This window comes from Palaemon carinicauda, chromosome 16, assembly GCF_036898095.1.
Source record: "Palaemon carinicauda isolate YSFRI2023 chromosome 16, ASM3689809v2, whole genome shotgun sequence".
Taxonomy (NCBI): Eukaryota; Metazoa; Arthropoda; class Malacostraca; order Decapoda; family Palaemonidae; genus Palaemon; species Palaemon carinicauda.
In genome coordinates this window covers 3,334,251-3,352,252 of record NC_090740.1, presented here as the reverse complement: position 1 = coordinate 3,352,252, position 18,002 = coordinate 3,334,251, and the positions used below count along the sequence as shown (strand labels likewise).

General features: G+C 35.8%; 1 protein-coding gene across 2 annotated transcripts in view; it reads left to right on the top strand.

Annotated features, from left to right (window-relative positions):
- Positions 1-18,002, top strand: part of LOC137655622 (serine-rich adhesin for platelets) — a 140,769-nt gene that overhangs the window by 93,858 nt on the left and 28,909 nt on the right. For both annotated transcript variants that reach the window (XM_068389537.1, XM_068389536.1), the window contains exons 4-9: positions 294-545; positions 4,544-4,688; positions 6,640-6,821; positions 7,901-8,042; positions 10,919-11,266; positions 17,229-17,435. In XM_068389537.1, coding sequence (XP_068245638.1) covers positions 294-545; positions 4,544-4,688; positions 6,640-6,821; positions 7,901-8,042; positions 10,919-11,266; positions 17,229-17,435 — 1,276 coding nt within the window. The remainder of the gene's footprint in view (positions 1-293; positions 546-4,543; positions 4,689-6,639; positions 6,822-7,900; positions 8,043-10,918; positions 11,267-17,228; positions 17,436-18,002) is intronic.

The following is an 18,002-nucleotide window of genomic DNA, read 5'->3' as shown; positions in this document are numbered from 1 at the left end:
AGTATTTTATGTATTATGCCTTTGGCTAAATAATCCATTAAATTCTGAATCCGAAAATTGAATAATAGAAAATTCTTACCTTCAGACGATACTATGGTCTTTTCGCCTAATCTTTCTGAACCGTATTCTCCTTCAGACATAAACTATAAACCCCTAATTAGCTAAATCTGTAGTTGGAAAACTAGTGCTCCAACAGGAAAAAATAACCCAGTCAGATATGGAAGGCACAAAGGTAAAAATTATGTTCAAGATTACATGTACTGTATAGTATAAATGAACGTCATTTTACACAGGCATCGAGGTGACCCATTGACGTGGCTTTTGGTGGACGAGGACGAAGTTGACGATATTTCCAATGGTGCAGCAGATCCTTACGGTCAGTCCTTAGCCCTGGCATCATCCGTACAAGAGAACGATTACAGAGGATTCCGTCAGTCGTCGAATCACGAGTCGTCCCACGCCCATGGTGTTAGCAATGCAGTGGCTAGTAACTGCCGGGCCCAGGTGGTCATATCTTGTGGAGGAAAAGTTGGACTTGGCTGCAGGTGAGAAAATAAAGGAACTGATATTTTGTTATAATGTTATAAAGTGCTGCCATAAATAGAAAATGCTATAAAGTCAGTATCTAGAAAATTGTGTTAGTGTAATTGAGCAATCTTTAAGCTTTATTATAAATACAGTAGACTGTTATAGTTTCATTAGTTCATGCTGTGACTAATATTGACCTTTTTTCCTGTATTATGGATGTAGGAAACTAAATTTTAAGTGTATTGGTTCTTGTACTAAAAGGAACTTCAGTACAGTATAGCCATTTAAGTATTATATGTTGCTTTATAAATTCCTTGCTTTCATTTCCTGTTTATAGTTATAATTTTTGTGCTTTTAAAGTCATCTCCTGATGTTTTCTTTCATAGCTCTGTCTTGCTTTTAGTTTTATTGATATATACATACATACATATACTAAGGCACTTCCCCCAATTTTGGGGGGTAGCCGACATCAACAAATGAAACAAAAACAAAAAAGGGTACCTCTACTCTCTACGTTCCTCCCAGCCTAACAAAGGACTCAACCGAGTTCAGCTGGTACTGCTAGGGTGCCACAGCCCACCCTCACCCTTTATCCACCACAGATGAAGCTTCATAATGCTGAATCCCCTACTGCTGCTACCTCCGCAGTCATCTAAGGCATTGGAGGAAGCAGCAGGGCCTACCGGAACTGCGTCACAATCGCTCGCCATTCATTCCTATTTCTAGCACGCTCTCTTGCCTCTCTCACATCTATCCTCCTATCACCCAGAGTTTCCTTTACTCCATCCATCCACCCAAACCGTGGCCTTCCTCTTGTACTTCTCCCATCAACTCTTGCATTCATCACCTTCTTTAGCAGACAGCCATTTTCCATTCTCTCAACATGGCCAAACCACCTCAACACATTCATATCCACTCTAGCTGCTAACTCATTTCTTACACCCGTTCTCACTCTCACCACTTCGTTCCTAACCCTATCTACTCGAGATACACCAGCCATACTCCTTAGACACTTCATCTCAAACACATTCAATTTCTGTCTCTCCATCACTTTCATTCCCCACAACTCCGATCCATACATCACAATTGGTACAATCACTTTCTCATATAGAACTCTCTTTACATTCATGCCCAACCCTCTATTTTTTACTACTCCCTTAACTGCCCCAACACTTTGCAACCTTCATTCACTCTCTGACGTACATCTGCTTCCACTCCACCATTTGCTGCAACAACAGACCCCAAGTACTTAAACTGATCCACCTCCTCAAGTAACTCTCCATTCAACATGACATTCAACCTTGCACCACCTTCCCTTCTCGTACATCTCATAATCTTACTCTTACCCACATTAACTCTCAATTTCCTTCTCTCACACACTCTTCCAAATTCTGTCACTAATCGGCCTTTATTGATATATACAGTATGTAATTTTTCCTTTAGTGCAATTTATATTTCATTGTATCAAATATCTTTGATTTTTCAATGTTTCATTAAGTTTTTCAAATCTTATTATTTTCCTCTATGCCATTTGTTACTGTACGTTATGTAAGCTTTGAAGTGTAGTCTCTACCCCTTGATTTTTGTGCTATAAATGTGATTGCTTGTAATATTCATTAGTAAACCTCCTCATACTAATTTTTTTATAATAATCCTTAATTTTTTCAAGTTGCGCTTCTGTTGAATTTTCATTAGTCCCAAAGTTTATCGTATTAGATTCACTACCTTTTATTTTTTGCAATTACTGTATCTTATGTTTTTTTATAAAGATATCTTTTTTCCTTATCAATTTCTAACGGACCACTGCATCTATTATAATTTTCTCACTATGTATGTCATCTTTAAAAAACAATGTGCATATTCTAATTATAGAATTTAAAAATTCTTTCCCACATTTCTGTACTTTCATGATTATTATGTATGAAATCAGAGTTAATAATGCAATTGATCTAATGTAACCATATCTTATGGTATTGGTGATGAGGAAATCGGTTAAAAGTCATGGGCAGAAAGCGATGCATTTTATTGCTGAAGATAAGGAAGATATGCAAAAAAAAACTATTTCGAGCGGTAGACTTTTTTCCACGAAAGAAACTGTGATGATACCCTCCACTTTTCAAACTGATTTTTTATTATTATTACAGTACTGTATTATTATTATCATCATTATTACTAGCTAAGCTACAACCCTATAGTCCATTTCTTTTAGCAAGGCATATTTGCACCGACTCGCAGCGGTGCCCTTTTATCTCGGAAAAGTTTCCTGATCGCTGATTGGTTGGACAAGATAATTCTAACCAATCAGCGATCAGGAAACTTTTCCGAGCTAAAAGGGCACCGCTGTGAGTCGGTGCAAATATGCCTCGCTAAAAAAAATGGACTATAGTTGGAAAAGCAAAAGGCTATAACCCAAAGGACTCCAACAGGGAAAAATAGCCGAGTGAGGAAAGGGAATTAAGGAAATAAATAAACAATCTGAGAAATATCTCCACTTTTTTAACCTGTCTGTGAATTTTGTTTACTGTATACCAATGCAGTATATACAAAGTACTGCACTTAAGCTCTCACACCTAATTTACATTTCTTACACATGTGATATTGTATACAGAAATCAAGCTAAGTTTTGTTATAATTTTGTCCATCCATATACCAAGGCACTTCCCCCAATTTTGGGGGGTAGCCGACATCAACAAAGAAACAAAACAAAAAGGGGACCTCTACTCTCTACGTTCCTCCCAGCCTAACCAGGGACTCAGCCGAGTTCAGCTGGTACTGCTAGGGTGCCACAGCCCAACCTCCCACATTATCCACCACAGATGAAGCTTCATAATGCTGAATCCCCTACTGCTGCTACCTCCGCGGTCATCTATGGCACCGGAGGAAGCAGCAGGGCCTACCGGAACTGCGTCACAATCGCTCGCCATACATTCCTATTTCTAGCACGCTCTCTTGCCTCTCTCACATCTATCCTCCTATCACCCAGAGCTTTCTTCACACCATCCATCCACCCAAACCTTGTACCTGAGGTATTTAACGTTGATTTGTTGCATACTCCTCCTGTATAACTAATGGTGCCGCTTACTCTGTGACAGCCTTCGCCGAAGTGACGGCATTATTGGTTTACAAAAGGTCCAAAACTTGCAAACCCTCAACTTAACCCTTTTACCCCCAGGCTATTTGGAAATTTCCAACCCTTAATCCCCATGGCGTTATTTTTTTCCCAGCACATTTTGCAGTATATTTTTTTTAGATTGCTCTAACAACCTTAATTTTTGTCATAGAGAGGGCAGGTTGGTCTCATTCTCTAGGAAAATGCCTGAATTTTCTCAAAAAATTATAAAAAATATGAAAAAAAAATTTTTATAGCATTTTTTTGCAAGGACGTACCGGTACGTCCATGGGGGTAAAGGGATGGCTTTTGTGAAACGTACCAGTACGTCCTTTGGGGGTAAAAGGGTTAAAAGCTTTCGTAGATACGACCACAAATCCGACTGAAAATAACAAAGATAAGATAAAAAAGTACAGTACCGCAATAAAATAAATTCAGTATTATATAATTTAATACAGTAAGGAAAACGACATCTATAATGACCTGACATCAATTTCATATGAATCCTGACTATAGTCCATTTCTTTTAGCGATGCATATTTGCACCGACTCGCGGCGGTGTCCTTTTAGCTCGGAAACGTTTCCTGATCGCTGATTGGTTAGAATTATCTCGTCCAACCAATCAGCGATCCGGAAACTTTTCCGAGCTAAAAGGGCATCGCTGCGAGTCGGTGCAAATATGCATCGCTAAAAGAAATGGACTATAGTTATTGACTTCTGTTGCTGGAAATCACAGGCATGGAATTCAGGTTTGGTCTACCCCAGGCCAGCTTCGTCAAAATTCGACTTACAAAGTTTCTTGGAACCTATTAAGTTTGTAAGTTGAGGACAGATAGGTATTCAAAATTTCATTTTAATTTCAAAATTCCTTTTGATGATGAGTTATATTTTTTTTTCTTTTTACAGCATATGCAAGGGGCCGCCTGAAAAACCAGGAATCTTCGTACAAAGTGTAAAGCCGGGAGGTGTGGCAAAGAGCGCCGGGTTACGACCAGGAGACCAAATACTTGCTTGCAATGACATCAGTTTCACCCATTTAGAGTTTGCCGAGGTAAATTACTTCGATCTCTATTAACCCTTTTACCCCCAGGCTCTTTGGAAATTTCCAACCCTTAACCCCCAAGGGGTTATTTTTTTCCCAGCACATTTTGCAGTATTTTTTTTTTTTTAAATTGCTCTAACAGCCTTAATTTTTGTCATAGAGAGGTCAGGTTGGTCTCATTCTCTTGGAAAATGCCTGAATTTTCTCCAAAAATTATCAAAAATATGAAAAAAAAATTTTTATAGCATTTTTTTGCAAGGATGTACCAGTACGTCCATGGGGGTAAAGGGATGGGTTTTGTGAAACGTACCAGTACGTCCTTTGGGGATAAAAGGGGTAAGTACCATTAGCTACTGTCCTTAGATAAACTTATAAGTGTAAGGTGATTTTTGTCATAGAATTCTTCCCTCATTCATGTAGAAAACTTGAGAGTTTTTATGACTAGAATGCCAATTCCTCAAATATACCCAAGGAAGCTACCCTATAGGAACTTCCATCAGGACGACATGGCTATCTCACCCAAAAATAGATTTTTCACTTCGCTCAAAATCCGTTTTATGACTAGAATGCCGATTCCTCTCAATTTTTAAAGTACTTGCACATAGATCTATTCAAAGTGTGCATACAGTATCTTGTTACAACGCGCAAAACTGCTTTGTAATGATTATACTGTATATAGTATTTGATGGTTATTATGACAGGTACAACCTTAACTGCAAAGTTTTGGTATCAAATATTTTAATTTTGATGATAGTGATCTGTTTGATTTAAGATTCATACGATATTCTATTTAGTGCAGTGGAAAATGAACAGCAGTTTTTGATGATGGTGATCTGTTTGATTTAAGATTCATACGATATTCTATTTAGTGCAGTGGAAAACGAACAGCAGTATCTTAATAATATTGAGATTTTGTAAGGAAAATTACCAAACCAATACCCAAAGAATGTTTTTTATTTATATATTTTGAAGTTATCTGATCAGACTGTGTTTGCTTATTGTGTTGATTTTATCATCATTAAAGTCTAGATGTTACCCAACACCTGAATTGTATTAGTTTTTAATATGATTTGCCAATACAGTTATAACAGCATTATCGTTTTAACTTTTACGTGGGGCTGCAAGGAGTTTTTAGAAATTTTTCACTGCACTTTTATACAATTAACCCTTTAACCCTCAGGCTATTTGGAAATTTCCAACCCTTAACCCCCAGGGGGGTTATTTTTTTCCCAGCACATTTTGCAGTATATTTTTTTTAAATTGCTCTAACAGCCTTAATTTTTGTCATAGAGAGGTCAGGTTGGTCTCATTCTCTTGGAAAATGCCTGAATTTTCTCAAAAAATTATCAAAAAATAGGAAAAAAAATAATTTTTATAGCATTTTTTTGCAAGGACGTACCGGTACATCCATGGGGGTAAAGGGATGGCTTTTGTGAAACGTACCAGTACGTCCTTTGGGGGTAAAAGGGTTAATAAAACGGGGTCCAATTAGTAATGATGAGTTCTAGAAATGTCGTTCTTACACAGGCTATTACAAAACAACACCTGTGCACAGTATGTACGATACGGTGTCCTTTATACTCTCCGTAACTTTGATTTCATTATTTTACTTTTTCTATATTGATGTGTTTTGCTTGCTCTCTCTCTCTCTCTCTCTCTCTCTCTCTCTCTCTCTCTCTCTCTCTCTCTCTCTGTGAGAGTATGCTCAATGTTAGCCAAAACCTCATAGTTAATATTTATTTTTAAGCTTATTTAACTTTTATGAGTTATTGTAATCTTATTCATTTATTGGCAAATATTTTTAATACAGTACATTCTTCTGTTAAATGATAGTTGTGTATTTTGGGTTCTTTTTTCTTTTTGATTTTCTTGTAATTATCACAAATTTATCATTTAACACTTTTCAAGTACAGGTAGTGAAGTTAAGACTCTTGTCTAGCAATCTTTGCGTTCCTTCCAGGCCGTTTATGTCCTAAAGTCCTCACCACATCTGGTTCTGGACATCCTTCGAGGTGCTGGCCTCGACTTTGTTGCCGGAGAGTCGTCGGGATACAATTCTTCGGCTTCATCTATTGCTGGGGACCAAACCCCACCCTCCTCCTCCTCAGATCCGAGAGATTCTGATCACAGTGTTACCAGCAGGTGAATATTGTATACCATTTAATTATAGCTATATGGGAATGAATTTTGGTATTATTGATTTAGTATAACAAATGTTGTATATATAGTTTTTTATGATAATACTTTGGAAGGGAGACGAGTAAAATTGTTAAAATGTTCAATTTGAATATTATTTTTCAACTTACTACAGCACTAAGGTAAATTTGAAAACATCAATTGATTGAAGGAAGACGAGTGAAATTATTAAAGTGTTCAATTTGAATATTAATTTTTAACTTGCAGCACTAAGGTAAATTTGAAAACATCAATTGATCGAAGGAAGACGAGTGAAATTATTAAAATGTTCAATTTGAATATTAATTTTTAACAGGCAGCACTAAGGTAAATTTGAAAACATCAATTGATCGAAGGGAGACGATTGAAATAATTAAAATGTTCAATTTGAATATTAATTTTTAACTTGCAGCACTAAGGTAAATTTGAAAACATCAATTGATCGAAGCATAAGAAATAATTCAAGCGATAACTTTATACAAATAAACATTCTAAGGAAGGTTCAAGATGTAGCCCGTATACAAGCGTATCTTTTATGTGAAGTCAGTCACTGAAGGATCACAAGGAAATATAAAGTTAAAGATTAACTTTTTATTTGAATTTTTTAATTTTTTTTATTTTTGAAAAGTTTAGTACTTATTTTAAACTTATGAATTATTGCTATTAGTGATAGTATTGTAATTTTAACCCTTTTACCCCCAGGCTCTTTGGAAATTTCCAACCCTTAACCCCCAAGGGGTTATTTTTTCCCCAGCACATTTTGCAGTATATTTTTTTTTAAATTGCTCTAACAGCCTTAATTTTTGTCATAGAGAGGTCAGGTTGGTCTCATTCTCTTGGAAAATGCCTGAATTTTCTAAAAAGATTATCAAAAATATGAAAAAAAATTATTTTATAGCATTTTTTTGCAAGGACGTACCGGTACGTCCCTGGGGGTAAAGGGATGAGTTTTGTGAAACGTACCAGTACGTCCTTTTGGGGTAAAAGGGTTAACGAATAGCAATATTACAGAATGAAATTTGGTTCGCTTTCATTCTAATAAATAGATTGAGTGCAGTGAGTCAACACTTGTCCTTGGACCGCTCCAGAGGCTGGAAAGATATCGAGGCTGAATGGGCGGATGCAGAAGCTGCAGAGAAAAGACACCAGTTGCAGTCGGCACAGAGGATCCTCAAGACTCGTGCTCAGGTAAATATGACCTGGTTCACAGTATGTCAGTATAGCATTTAAGGTACTGGTAGAAAAAAACAAGATTAATTACCAGCAATTTACCCAAAAAGAACCTTCAAGAGGGTGAAAGGTTTGCCGTTCCGATTCGTTTCAGACGAGGATATAAACGTTAAATTCTTTTGCCTTTTAATAGTAGAGAATATTTAACGAGAAAGGTATGAATTGATTGTTAAATTTGAAAATAAGAAAGAATTTCTCTCCATTTTAAGTGAAAACCTTTAACTGAATTGGTATTTGAGAAGCGAGTTAAAATGAAATGAGCAGGACAGTTGTTCAGAATGAGTTTAACCTGTATTATTATTATTAATATTATTACTTGCTAAGCTACAACCCTAGTTGGAAAAGCACGATACTATAAGCCCAGGGGCCCCAACAGGGAAAATAGCCCAGTGAGGAAAGGAAACAAGGAAAAATAATATATTTCAAGAACAATGACATTTAAATAAATATTTCCTATATAAATTATGAAAACTTTAACAAAACAGGGGCCCCAACAGGGAAAATAGCCCAGTGAGGAAAGGAAATAAGGAAAAATAATATATTTCAAGAACAATAACATTTAAATATTTCCTATATAAATTATGAAAACTTTAACAAAACAAAAGGAAGAGAAACGAGATAGAATAATGTGCCCGAGTGTACCCTCAAGCAAGAGAACTCTAACCCAAGACAGTGGAAGACCATGGTACATAAGGTTGTGTAGTTATTGGTAGCCCTTTTTGCATGTGGTTTATGAGGTCTGTAGTTATATAACTGAGGAGAGCACTTCTGTAACAATTCATTTTTGTTTTTAGAATTTGTTATATAACTGTGAAGTACTATGAGTACTGTACTTTTGTCTTTTCTCTCCGTGCTGAGATACATTTTTTTTCATATAATTGTACAGTGTAAGGAAATGGGAGTGTGGGAGTTTCATTAACCCTTTTACCCCCAGGCTATTTGGAAATTTCCAACCCTTAACCCCCAAGGGTTATTTTTAATTCAAGCACATTTTGCAGTATATATTTTTCAAATTGCTCTAACAGCCTTAATTTTTGTCATAGAGAGGTCAGGTTGGCCTCATTCTCTTGGAAAATGCCAGAATTTTCTCAGAAAATTATCAAAATAATAAAAAAAAAAATTGTAAATAGCATTTTTTTGCAGGCACGTACCGGTACGTCCATGGGGGTAAAGGGATGTGTTTTGTGAAACGTACCAGTACGTCCTTTGGGGGTAAAAGGGTTAAAGGTGTAGCAATTATTTGTAGTTTTCCAGCATTCAACATGGCAAATGGTAAGGCCCGACTGTATTCCTGCGGAATGACGAAAGATTTGGTACTTGTAGTTCAGTATTATAGTATGAATATCAATGCAAGGTAGTTATTTTTAAAGGTTTGAATGTAGATAACACATTTTATGATTATCTATTTGAAATAATGATACTGTATGTCTTTCTGTCATATTTGGGAATAGTCAAAAATCAGAAAAGGCACTATAGTCAATTTCTTTTAGCGATGCAGATTTGCACCGACTCGCAGTGGTGCCCTTTTAGCTCGGAAAAGTTTCCTGATCGCTGATTGGTTGGACGAGATAAATCTAACCAATCAGCGACCAGGAAACTTTTCCGAGCTAAAAGGGCACCGCTGCGAGTCGGTGCAAATCTGCATCGCTAAAAGAAATGGACTATACAGTGAACCCTCGTTTATCGCGGTAGATAGGTTCCAGTCGCGGCCGCGATAGGTGAAAATCCTCGAAGTAGTGACACCATATTTACCTATTTATTCAACATGTATATTCAGACTTTTAAAACCTTCCCTTGTACGTAGTTCTGCTAACAAACTACCCTTTAATGTACAGAACACTTAATGCATGTACTACAGTACCCTAAACTAAAACAGGCACAAATATTAAAGGTGATTTTATATTATGCATTTCCTAAACACGCTAAAAAGCACGATAAAAAATGGCAACCAATGTTTTGTTTACATTTATCTCTGATCATAATGAAGAAACAAACTGGAGGTAGAGCTTTGCTTATTACCCAGACATATTTCCCATACTTTTCCCTTAGAACTACATCACATCTTCCTACTTTAGATATATATATATATATATATATATATATATATATATATATATATATATATATATATATATATATATATATATATATATATATATATATATATATATATATATATGTGTGTGTGTGTGTGTATATATATATATATATATATATATATATATATATATATATATATATATATATATTTATATGTATACACATATACATACCTACATATATACATAAATACATGCATACATATATATATATATATATATATATATATATATATATATATATATAATATATATATATATATTACTGTATATATATGGGTTATGGAAAAAATCCGCGAAGTGGTGAATCCGCGATGGTCGAACCGCGAAGTAGCGAGGGTTCACTGTAGTCCTAATGTAACATCTAATTTATTATATATATTTCTGGTTTTTATTTATAAATAAATAAGTTCAACTCGTACAGTAAACAACATAGCCTTTGGAAAATAATATTTGGAGAACACTGCACGTGTATTGATTGTGGAACACGAATATGCAGTACCAGTACATTCTAGCATAGCAGCGTATATTTAGGGAGATTTACTAGCCTTTGTGGTTTGATGGAGAGGACTAATACATTATTTAAGTATTTGGTCAAAGTACCAACTTTAGTTATGTTGAAGCCCTACTGTATTGGTTCGGTTTTAATGGAAAAATGAAACTTGCTTTAAAAAAAAGTTTATTTTAAGGTTTTATTAATTCTTGGTCATTTTCATATTATATATTGATTTTCAGAGGGATGCCAGCCACAGACTTAATGCTTCTAATAGCAGGTCAATGTGTAATTTGAGTGTTGGGTTTAGAGACGATGATAATGAGGAATCTACTGCCTTCAGGGATACAGGGCCTCCTTATTCTCCCGCAATGCCCTCCCCTTCTCGTCTTCCAGCACCTACACACTACAAACCTGCTCTTAGGAGTACAAGGTCTAGTAGTGATGTGTCGAGTGACACAAGTCACAAAATTGCTCTGGTGACTTCAAACGATCCACACGTCAGTAACATTGTAGTTACGGGTGGACCTAAAAATGAGAGAGATGCAGTTTCTCGGCTGGAACAACTCTCCAGTCCCTCTGCCAGTAGGGTAAGTGTGGATTGACTCTTACAAGTGGATTTTTATCATCACAACCTCCATCATCATTCATAATCATCATCAACATTTCAAAGTCTTATTTTCACCTAATGGGTGGGACTTCTGATGAGTTTTCTGTGATCATCTAGTGCACTTTCTGCTTGAATTTCACCCTAGTCCAAGTCCTAACCTTCGCAGTTTCTCCGTGGTTTTCTGGGGGCACTTTGAAGGAATTGATTCCTTGCTTCTGTCACTTGCCCACACCCTTTCTGTCCTTCAGATCTCAATCTGTTTTCCAGCATCTGAATAAGTCTCGGTGTTGCTTTCTTATTTGTAATATAATCTTCATAGCACACTAGCAACAAGTCATGGCATTTAGAGGCTTATGTCACAACTAATTATAGAAACTAAATGTTTTCACATACTGTACCTATATTCTTTTCATACCCTGTTTACTAATGGGATACTCATCCATTAGTCCACTAAGTTATTTCCAATTCTTTCAGGTCTTGCACCTTTTACTGCTCTCTCCATTCTGCCCTAATAGTCCATTATTCCACCAACGTAACAATTATATAATTTCCAAGGTCTACTCTTTCACCATAACAAGATCCCCCCGTATCTCTTTACTGCTTCCTTTTCAAATGGCTATCAAACATTAAAATCCCTTACTACCGGTATATTAAGATTAAGGAATCCTGGGCATTGCCTGCAACACTTTTTGTTATGTTCATTATATTTGCTTTCTGTCATACAGCATACCAAAGCATCCACATCATCACTTACTACACTGGAATTGCATTTTTTCCAGTCTCCATGATTTCAATCATTTATTATCCATTTTTCCTTTCCATCTCTTAAACATTTTTTGGAACCCCTTATATCATCACCAGGTAAAGCACTTATTATAGGCCCCAGGTTCATCCCTTTATTTTTTGTCAACGTCCACTATATCCTTGTTAGATAGTGAAGATCTAATTGGTTTTCATAGATGTACACCAACATATTTCCCAAATTCTTTAGGTATAATATCAGTCATCATTTTATGTACAATACAGTTTGTGTCATGAAATAGCAGCATCATTTGCTCGATTAGTCTTTGTGATTTACATCTGAATATATATGTCTAATCCCTTAACTTATGCATGATGTTTTTCATGTACAGGAGTTTTCATATAATGAAGATTTTAGATTTCCTGGATTTGAAGGCAAATTTTAATTGAAGCACATCACCATCTCCTTGTACAGTACTGTATATTATTGTACAATATGATACTCTGTTCCCATTCTTTCAGCCCTATCTCATTTACAGCATTTTATATACTGTATTCTGGTCTGCAAGTCAACAATTAGTTCATAAATTCCATTCAATAATTAATATTACAGATCGCTCAGGAATGTGAAAGTTTTTTCAACACTTCTAACCTTTTCTAAAGTCAAAATTTTTACTTGCCCGTTGGTGATAATATCCATTCTTATGTAGCTGAAGTTCTTCATCCTTTGTTCCACAATTTCTGCTTACAGTATTTTGAATATTTCCTTATTAACTCATGTAGATGTTTAATTTTTCCTTATACATCTCTGTACTCTAACCTTTCCCCTTTTTATATTACATTTCAGATTTTAAACATTTACTTTTCCTTTTGCCATATTGATTTCAGATCCCTTTTCCTTTTGCCATATTGATTTCAGATCCCTTTTCCTTTTGCCATATTGATTTCAGATCCCTTTTCCTTTTGCCATATTGATTTCAGATCCCTTTTCCTTTTGCCATATTGATTTCAGATCCCTTTTCCTTTTGCCATATTGATTTCAGATCCCTTTTCCTTTTGCCATATTGATTTCAGATCCCTTTTCCTTTTGCCATATTGATTTCAGATTCCAATCTCCTTCTCTCCAAATTACACCACAAACTACCTGTGTTCCCTTCTGCATTTCATCTTCTTTGGGTTCTTTTCTTTGAGTGTGTTTGTAGATATTTTGTTCTTAATCTCCCGATACAAATTTTGTTTTTATGTTTTTTCTTTACTGTCTTTTATCTTCCTTCCTGCTTTTGATATCACCACATACTTTTTTTTTTCTTTTTTAAATCTATTTTTTTTTAAGAAACACTAATAATGACCAAGTTCACTATACAGTATACTGTATACCAACTTTATCTTCCCTACAGTGATTCTGTAATATTGTATTGAAATAATTTAACATTGGATTACACTTAAAATGGACAAATATTTTGTACATGGTATCAAATGTTATTTTCATTGCATCAGTGTATAGAATGATTATCTCATATTTATTAAGAAACTTTACTTTTGTTACTAGTAAGGATTGAAGGCAAAGCACCTGGTTGAAAATTTTCCACCTCGAGAAGAGTAAGTGGAAAAAAGTCCTATAGATACTGTAGGGTGGAGAAGTTAAGGGTGTCACTAGCGATGTTGATTGATCAGTGCTCTGGGTTTGAGAGGATAAGGGTGTTACTAGTAATGTTGGTTGATCAGTGCTCTGGGTTGGAGAGGATAAGGGTGTTACTAGTAATGTTGGTTGATCAGTGCTCTGGGTTGGAGAGGATAAGGGTGTTACTAGTAATGTTGGTTGGTCAGTGCTCTGGGTTGGAGAGGATAAGGGCGTTACTAGTAATGTTGGTTGGTCAGTGCTCTGGGTTGGAGAGGATAAGGGCGTTACTAGTAATGTTGGTTGGTCAGTGCTCTGGGTTGGAGAGGATAAGGGCGTTACTAGTAATGTTGGTTGGTCAGTGCTCTGGGTTGGAGAGGATAAGGGCGTTACTAGTAATGTTGGTTGATCAGTGCTCTGGGTTGGAGAGGATAAGGGCGTTACTAGTAATGTTGGTTGATCAGTGCTCTGGGTTGGAGAGGATAAGGGCGTTACTAGTAATGTTGGTTGATCAGTGCTCTGGGTTGGAGAGGATAAGGGCGTTACTAGTAATGTTGGTTGATCAGTGCTCTGGGTTGGAGAGGATAAGGGCGTTACTAGTAATGTTGGTTGATCAGTGCTCTGGGTTGGAGAGGATAAGGGCGTTACTAGTAATGTTGGTTGATCAGTGCTCTGGGTTGGAGAGGATAAGGGCGTTACTAGTAATGTTGGTTGATCAGTGCTCTGGGTTGGAGAGGATAAGGGCGTTACTAGTAATGTTGGTTGATCAGTGCTCTGGGTTGGAGAGGATAAGGGCGTTACTAGTAATGTTGGTTGATCAGTGCTCTGGGTTGGAGAGGATAAGGGCGTTACTAGTAATGTTGGTTGATCAGTGCTCTGGGTTGGAGAGGATAAGGGCGTTACTAGTAATGTTGGTTGATCAGTGCTCTGGGTTGGAGAGGATAAGGGCGTTACTAGTAATGTTGGTTGATCAGTGCTCTGGGTTGGAGAGGATAAGGGCGTTACTAGTAATGTTGATTGATCAGTGCTCTAGGTTGGAGAAGATAAGGGTGTCACTAGCGATGGTGATTGATCAGTGCTCTAAGATTAAAAATAATGGTGCACAAAGCAGGTCCTTACTGAATTTGACTTTTAAAAGGTATACCTCCAAATCTGTATTTTCTCATATAAATCTACTTTGTGGTTGAACGAGGCAATATTCACTATACAGTAATCCCTTGTCATATCGTGGTTCACCTATTGCTCCCTCAGTACGTAGCAGATTTATAAATTTATTACAGTATACGTAATTCTGACTCCTCATTATATCGTAGGTTTCTGCAGGTGAATAAGTTTATTTTTTTTTCAATTTTGATGATTTCTTTTAAATACTATGTTATGGCCCTAAATTAATAACTAAGGATACAGTTAATTATTACATTGTATAACATAATACCTTTGCTACTCTTTACATACCAGAAATTCATGATTACAGTGCTATACCTTCATGCCAGACTACTCTTATTAATGCCAGGCATTTGCTGAAACAAAACAAACATTATTGCTGGCTATCTAGATTCAGACATTTTGATATATAGTATATAACTACAGTCTCTCTCCCACTTATAAATGATAAAAAATTTTATATTTGGAACCGTTTACACCTGCAATAGCCGAGGGATTAATGTACTGTATCACATTATATACCAAAGGAATTACGTAAAACTTAGTATGATATGAAAATGGGCTACAGTAGCCCAACTGTATTCTCTAGGGCCTGCCACGGCCCTCCCCTTTGATGAAGGGATTATCTAAATGGAAGACAGCCTGTGAATAGTGGTTTTCACACGCCCTTGTTAAATACACGACACCCACAAGGTGATCGCGCGATGGTTGTAACATCTGCATTCCATGCTTTTATCTTTCTCTAGTATATTTGGAAGATTTATATTAGAAAAGTGTAAAGAAGGACCCTTTTCACCGGGCGTCACAGGTCTCTCCCCAGAAATAGATTTTTCCTTCGTCAAAATCCCTTTATAATGTATAAATGACAATATCATCATAAAGGTAATGTTTGAAAATCCATACAGTGCGCGGAAGTGTGTACCATGAAATCACTTCACTTACGTTTTGATTGATGAGTCCTCTTTGCTTAGCCAGTCAGTAGACTTCTCTGAATAATTGGCAAAGAGATCATTTCTCTATGGGAAAATTTGCTAAAATTAACCCTTTTACCCCCAGGCTATTTGGAAATTTCCAACCCTTAACCCCCAAGAGGTTATTTTTTTCCCAGCACATTTTGCCGTATATTTTTTTTAAATTGCACTAACAGCCTTAATTTTTGTCATAGAGAGGTCAGGTTGGTCTCATTCTCTTGGAAAATGCCTGAAGTTTCTCAAAAAATTATAAAAAATTTGAAAAAAAAAAATTTTTATAGCATTTTTTTGCAAGGACGTACCGGTACGTCCATGGGGGTAAAGGGATCGCTTTTGAGAAACGTACCAGTACGTCCTTTGGGGGTAAAAGGGTTAAAAAATATTGGTAAATTAAAGGCTATAAAGCCATTGGTATTTCACTCCTGGATCCTTTACTACAGTACTGTATTTTATATGCTTTTTAAGTGTTGTTTCATGTAAAAAAAATTCAAGGAGAGTAAGAGACTTTTATTTGCTAGGGTTCTCAATTGTTCTGGGTAAGCTTCTATTAACCCTTTTACCCCCAAAAAGGACGTACTGGTATGTTTCACAAAAGCCATCCCTTTACCCCCATGGACGTACCAGTACGTCCTTGCAAAAAAATTGCTATAAAATTTTTTTTTTCATGTTTTTATAATTTTTTGAAAAAATTTAGGCATTTTCCAAGAGAATGAGACCAACCTGACTTCTCTATGACAAAAATTAAGGCTGTTAGAGCAATTTAAAAAAAATATACTGCAAAATGTGCTGGGGAAAAAAATAACCCCCTGGGGGTTAAGGGTTGGAAATTTCCAAATAGCCTGGGGGTAAAAGGGTTAAGAAATTAAATTGTGTTGAGTTTTGAAGGTCTTTGATCAATTATTCTTTGATACAATATTTCATATGTTTAAAGTAGGTAGAGTAATTGACCATATCCACCATTTAATGATAACACTCATAAAAAATACATAAAGAAAAAAAAAGCAAATAAGCAAACCTCTTGTAACAGACCTCATGAATGTTTGATGGGAACTGTAATGGATCACTTTGATGTGTAGTATCCCCTGAAGGGGACTAGTAAGTGCTCTACATAACATATTTTTATTGATTATTGTGACAAAACACACAGTAAGGCATTCACGGCTGAGAAAGTATTGTTTACTTGAAACCTCCTCCATAATTGCAAAAAGGAATTCTGTATGTGCTCTTGGTGTTCTTAGTGGAATTAATGTTGACTAGTAGATGGCCCAATGTATGACTTGCTGCATTTACTTCAGTATGTAGAAGTCATGTTCATAAGGTGGGATGCAGTGTGCAATAGTTCTCATTATTTGTCTTCTGTTTTATGTTGCATTCAAAATTTCCATTGGATGTATAAGTGATAAAGTGACATTTTGAATTTTTTTCCTATTTTTTTTTTTCCTTCATAGACTTCAACACTTAGCAGCGGGACTTCTCAGGTGACTGTGAGGTCTTCGTCTGGTAGCATGGGTTTGGCCGCAGGAAATTCCAGTAGCAGTAGCTCGCTGCAAGTAACGGAGTCGCTGGTCGAACGCCAGTTACGGGAACTCAGGGAAGAGCAGAGAAAGTTGCAAGAGGAAGCCAGTTTGTTGGCAGAAGAACGAAGAAAATTTGAGGTAAGGAAAGAAATATTAAGCCATATAATGTTTTAAAGCTTACAATATAAAGTTTTGAAATTTATAATATAAAGTCTTTAAGTTTACTATAAGAGTACCAATAATAAATTCCTAAATGGTATTGTAATTTTGTCACAGATAATTACAGTAAAAAAAAAATATTAATTTGTATAATTTCATAAATAAAACTATACAGTAGTATTTTCCTATGTAAATAATTGCATTTGCAATCTCGGCTATATCACTAGATATACATTGTAACATGATCTTCTGTTTCTGTTGTATATAGATATTGCACAATTCAAGTATTTATAATTCGTTGTTCACTTCCAAGTATATCTTTGCACATTTTTCCTCTTTACTACCTTATATTCTTGTACTCTGTTAGATAATTTATTTCAAGAAAATTTTACACTTTATTTATCAAAATGATGAGTATAAGGTACTTGTAATTTGTATAAAGAAAATATTTGCACCATCTAATTGATGTACAGTCATGGTTTAGGGTTCCACAGAATTTTTTTCCAAATACCAATGCTATCACTTTTATATTAAAAGACGTATAAG